Source organism: Ammodytes marinus, assembly GCF_949987685.1.
Source record: "Ammodytes marinus genome assembly, chromosome: 14".
In the NCBI taxonomy this organism is placed as follows: domain Eukaryota; kingdom Metazoa; phylum Chordata; class Actinopteri; order Uranoscopiformes; family Ammodytidae; genus Ammodytes; species Ammodytes marinus.
Window position 1 is genome coordinate 17,058,484 of NC_137218.1, and position 6,108 is coordinate 17,064,591.

Consider the following 6,108-nt stretch of genomic DNA (forward strand, 5'->3'; position numbering starts at 1 on the left):
CACCATGTGCTTTTTCATAGAGAGTTAACTGTAAAGGTTATGTGTCAGAAACGATAAAGTGAATGGCAGAGAATTCCCATTTAACTTTTTCGACTTATAATAACGCTGTAAATCACAGCAGAGAAAATGTGACTGCATATTTCACTAACAGCTCATTGCCCAAAGCAGTCTTTGTGCCAAGGAGCTCCAGGTATGCACACACACTGTACAGGAACTTAGTATGTATACTTAACTGTACATTCATTGTGGGAAAGAGAAAACAACATGTATTAAATTATATCAACAACAGAACAAATAGAAATTAAACATGCATTGTTCAATCTTTATTAACAGTTTGGCTACAAACTACTTAGGCCTCACTGTGGCACTATAATCAGGCATGCAAAAGAGTTAAATTTGCTATGCTGTTAAGTTCATGAGATGTTGATAGACTAGGGATGGCGCTACGGTAAGAACTCATGTACCACCCTTTACCTCAATCTGATCAGTAGTTGTTTCAATGTCTGAGATAAACTGATATCATCATCTGTATGCACTGACACAAGTGGAGCAAGACAAACAAAGGTTGTCTCTACACTCAGAGATAAAAATATACAGACTGTCCAGAGGGTGGCACTATAGGAAAGACCCTTCATGCCTCCATACTATCCATGCTCCAGACCCAATTGCATGGGATTGAGGAGTGTATACGCCAAATATTGATATTCAGCTTAAAGACAATATAATGGAGGAAATGTATTGATTTAAACAGGCTAATCAATTGTCCTATCCATTATGTACATTATTACTGATAATGGAAACAATTTATGTTCTACATAAAGGTGTACTTATACACATTAAATAGTATACATTACATTGGTGGGAAATGATTGTGGCCTTCAGATTAATATAAATAAATAATATCTGTAACCATTTACAGAAACAATCCTGACATGTACTAAAACCAAACGTGTAGGTCTGTGCAGTGTAGAAGGCTGGCACTATGAGACAGCAGTGGGGAAAAACAACAACATTAGATTAAAAAATCCATAACAGAACACTGCTCACTCTAACCCTGAGTAAATCATAGTAGTAAATATGACTGAAGCCACTCCGGGAAGATACCGTATGACTGTGTGCAAACATTAGCGACTCACAATAACTTCTCACCAACTGCATTGTTTTCCAGGGGTTTAATGGTCACAATAACACCTCACAGAGCTGAACTTGTGGCTGTTGTTCTTCTATTCACATAAACCCCACAGAGTCACTGCTCATTTATTACTACATTTTTAATTACATTTTTTAATTTACATATATAGTCAACAGTAGCCTGTTTTGATTTTGGTCAGACATGGCATATATATGTACAGTAACATGGAAGTGTCTTCTTGTTTTGCAGAAAATTCCAGCCCCAGAAGAAAGTCTTTCTAAAACAGTCAACATTAGCATCCAAATATAAGATGCTAATGTTTTAGTAATTATAGAGCACAAATGTTTTTAAATAAAATAAATAAGAAAGAAATCAATAGGCATTGAAGGTCATCGGTTGATGAGTCATAATACATACATGAGATGGAGTTTCACTTCACACATGCTTTGTTAGCAGCCTGTTACCAATGACGTTACAGGACTACTACAGAGTACAAAGCAAAACTAAACCAAGTCAGTGAGGTTGGAGCGTGGAGGAACCGAGGCGGCATCTGGCATGGTGAGGAACTCAACCCAGTTCTGGCAGAAGCCATGTGAATAGTCTCCTGTGTCGACCACCAGCCCCCACAGGCGGCTCCGGCCCGTTTTGTTCCTCAGAGCCAGCAGAGCCTCCCGCTCCGTCACATTGAAGCTGATGTTGAGAACTTGAGCCACCAACAGGTAAAACAATCCACCAGTCACGATGCTGCTGTACCAAGCACAGGTGAAGCAAAGTGCTGTGCTGTGAACAAAGAAGAAAGAGTGAATGTAACATACCAGCAATATAGATTAATGTTTGAAATGCATTTTAAAGAACAGTATTTTAAACCTTTTTTAGTTTGCTTATATATCAGGATATTCACTCTGTTGGCAAAATAAATTGAAGTACTGCTATTCACTAAAAAGCACATTAAGGTATGACAGTACTTTCGGCCCTTTGGTCTCTCTATCCTAAAATAGTCTTTCGAAAATCATATTCCCCACTGTCGGCTGTTCACTTTATCTGAATGTTTGTGAAAGCCTACTCCTCCCATGTAACCATAACCCTGTTGTTTCACTTTTAGGATCACAGTTCAGGTTGAACAGATTATCAGTTTTTACCAATCTGCATTTGCAGTAAATAGGGCACAATCCAAGGCAAAACACAAGGAATGCTACAATGTCTTAAATGTGTATAGACACTTTGCCATGAATGCTGTTATTGCTAATTTCCAAACACAAAATTAACAAAGGAAGGAAAAATATACATAAATAAAGTAATACAATTGCAGTAATTTAACCATTACACAAACTGAAAATGTGAACAGCTTCTACAGTACACACAGATGCAAGTCTACAAATAATATTTAAACTGTTTCAAGCGATGAAATAAATACATGACACACTGTTAGATGGGGAAAAAAATATCTTGTTTTTGAATAATTTAGGTCCTTTCCAAAGCTATATGTCTGACTATTTTGGCCAATACTCAGTCATATCAACCAGGAAAGTATATTCTCACATTTACGTTTTAACATTACTTTAAAGAACTTTTATAACTTGGACTTCTTATCTACTCTTCCATTTAGTGTTATAGTCCCCTGCAGCCATGGTGGAGAGACAAGAATACAAAAGAGTTTTGGTACCTCGACTGGCTGTAGACGCCAGGGCAATAGAAGAGAGCTGTCATTAGATACTGTCGAGGACAGAGGCTGCAAAGAACCAAACTGATCCCGTACAGGGAGGTCAACACGAACACAAAGAGGGTCAGCAGGAAGCTGCGATGGTTGGCCTGTCCAACACAGCTGTTCATCCTGCAGCACCTCAACACATACACACATAACGCAGGAGAAAAAAATGAAGTTGCAGTCAGACAAGATCAAATCAGGAACACACAGTATGATATGATGATATAAAAGTAGTTTTATAAGTTCACATTTGAAGGGTTTGTTTAGTTTTTCTACTGAGAAAACAGAAGGTGAGTGGACCCTCTGCTGAAGACATGATGGTTGGTGTGTAATTACATGGCAGTTGTGTAATCAATCATAATTCTATATTTAGTTTCATGACCTGTTATGAATGCACAATATACAAAAGTACCGATTTAAAGGTCACCTTTTATGTAAAATGCACTTTTTCATGGTTTTTCAACATTAAAACAGGTACCTGGTGTGACTACAGAATCAGTATGAGAAAAAACAATCCTCACTCTTTTTCTACACCTTTCTGAAAACCTGCTTTCAAAAAACCCAGTCAGATTTCTTTCCCCATATGAAGTCATAATGTCAGAAGCCACACCCTGCTCATTACCAACCTAACTTAGCTCTACATCCACCTGTGATAAGCACACCACCCCTGAATCTAAGTAGAAGTTAGATTCACACTGACATTTAGATTCAGGCACCAATCAGAATAGACAGGGCTTTTTGATAGGCGGGGCTTGAAGAAACAGGCTCTCCAATTGAGGAGATTTAGCAATGGCACTGCGAGAAATATAAATTGTTTCCTGGATACTACACCATGAAAAGTTTCTAGTAGAAACCCAACTTACATTTTGAACCTGAAAAATGTGCTTAATATGTGACAAAAATGATAGAAACCTGAATATTATATTCAACCCACCAGATACAGTGGTGGTCCAGACGATGCACACAGGCTCCGCACGTCCGACAGTGTCCGGCCCGTGGGGGTCGCACTACTTTGCACACGGGACACTGTCTCCGTTTCACTTTCTGGGCCTTTTCAGGTCCATTTAGGTGTGTGGAGTCCTTGTTAGCCTCCTCAGTGTGACTGTGTTCTTCATGCAGGGAAGTGGTCACAAACCCCGGTCCCCTCTTGGTGTGAATGAGAGAGAGGATAGTGACAACCATCCCCGTGGTGGCTGTACACACCTGCAGCAGGCTGATGTCCCCGCGAGGTACAATCTCTGTGATAAAAAGGTAATACATGTAGAACAGGGAGTAGAGCGCCAGAGTGAGGAAGAAGAGGGTGCGTCTCTTCTTTCGGTGGGTGGCGTAGTAATACCACAGCACCAGGCCGGGCAGAGCTGTCAGGGTGATGACACCCAGCAGGTAGTGCAGCGCCGCAACCCGCAGCAGGACAGGTAGCAGCACCAGGGCCGGGAGCATGGAGATCTCTAGCTTGTCGGTCACCGCTGTAAGCACAGGTGACCGCCATCCACTTTTAGGTGGTTTGTCTTTCAGCCACCTACATAGAAAAGTGGTCTGTAAGTCATAATTTTAAAATGGCTAATAGGTAACAGTTGCTCTTTCGTTATTGAAAAGCTATGTTATGCTCTTATGCTGCAAATATTTTTCAAATTCAGGATACAGTGTAGCTTACATTGAATATGTGTATTTTTTTTCACTGTGTGAGTTAATCTGCAGGGAATGTATTCTTAGGGCCAGACTGACTTTAGGGGGCCTTATAGCCAGTCAATGGTGGGCCCCTTTTGCCAAAAGTAAGACTAGAGGATTGATACCACAAAACAATGAATTTACAACCAGATGGTTAGCTTAGTTAGCCTAGGACAAGACTGAAACCGCTAGCCGAGCTCAAAGTGACAACATGTTCCTACTAAAAAAGCTACATACTTGAGCTTCCTACTTTAAAGCTCACCAATTAACAGTACAAATTGTGTAGTCCTTGTACATGATTTAAAGTCATGACAAAATTACATTTTGTATTTAACAGAGGGTTTATGTGCCAGATTTCTTGGTTGGGAGACATTGCCAGAAAAACCAGCGGAGCTCGTAGGAAGTTACTTCTCCCACTCTCAAGCCAGGTTAGCAACCAGGTTTCCCCATGTTTACAATATGCTAAGCTAAGCTAACCAGCTGCCGCATTTAGCTTAAAGGTGCTCCGAGGAACTTTCAGTTTGTGTTAATTCTTGCACAAAAGCGATAGGGTTTTTAACACACCAGCTGTAGTTCCTGGGTGAGCGTACCCATGACAAACAGGCATTAAGAAAAACTATATAAAAGTAGCCTTCTTTGCACTGATGGTCTCATTTGCTTTTACATGTAATTTATGATCATCAGAGGAAAAATTAGACTTAGTTTCAGAAATATTTAAAGGTTTCTTGTAGCACCTTTAATTTTTCATGGACATTTCAGTGCTGTAGGTCTGGGGCCCCGGAGCAGTCTGCCCACTGGCTCACTTCAAATGAGACGCTGAACTTTTTTGTTTCTTTTATTATTATTATTTTTTACACACAAGTAGCCTACTTCTTATACACTATGTGCAACTTATTTTACTGTAGTGCTCAGTAGGTATACTGACCCTTTTCCTCAAGCTCAACCTTCATACCTTGTAAAGGCTTCATCCAGATCTTCACAGCAACATCCGTACTGGACGATATCACACTCACAGCAACACATAGGGTCATCGGGCTCTGGAGGCTTTAACTTCTCCCATTGCATAATGGCTCGCTAAAGATGACTGAAGTTTACAACAAAAAAAGGCCATCATTTTAAAACTCTTGTACACTTTAGCAATGATATACACACACAGTTACAGCACATTGGTGTGGGGAAAATATTCAAATATAGCCCTTTACAGCAACCATGCAGGTAGGCATATTGAAAGTGATTTGGATAGGCCTATAAAAATATCTTGCCCTATTTTGACCTCCCCCTTAATTGTTTCTTTATATCTTAGAAACAATGATAATGATGGCAAATATAAAAAACAACAATCTGGTGTAAATCTAACTTCAAGTGAAGTTTGTAAAAGGCCAAATCTAACAGTGATCTGGATTACAGAAGACTTAACGATGCACACGGCAAAAAACACATGAAGGACAGTGAGTCCAATAAAGACAATAGAAACAGGTGATAGCACCAAAGCTTTGATTCAGTTTACTGCTTATAAATCAATTTACAGAAACAGTAAATCATTCTTTAATCCTCTAAAACAATACTTTTTAAAATCCAAAGCTTAACATAACACAGGATACAG

At 39.5% G+C, this 6,108-nt stretch overlaps 1 protein-coding gene across 1 annotated transcript; it reads right to left on the reverse strand.

The window, feature by feature from the left end:
- Nucleotides 1-1,635: 1,635 nt before the first annotated feature.
- Nucleotides 1,636-5,570, reverse strand: zdhhc23a (zDHHC palmitoyltransferase 23a; the record flags this gene model as incomplete). Its single annotated transcript, XM_080041682.1, has 4 exons — nt 1,636-1,912; nt 2,796-2,963; nt 3,772-4,356; nt 5,458-5,570. The coding sequence occupies 4 exons, from the start codon at nt 5,568-5,570 to the stop codon at nt 1,636-1,638; spliced, it is 1,143 nt and encodes a 380-aa protein (XP_079897808.1).
- Nucleotides 5,571-6,108: the final 538 nt, after the last annotated feature.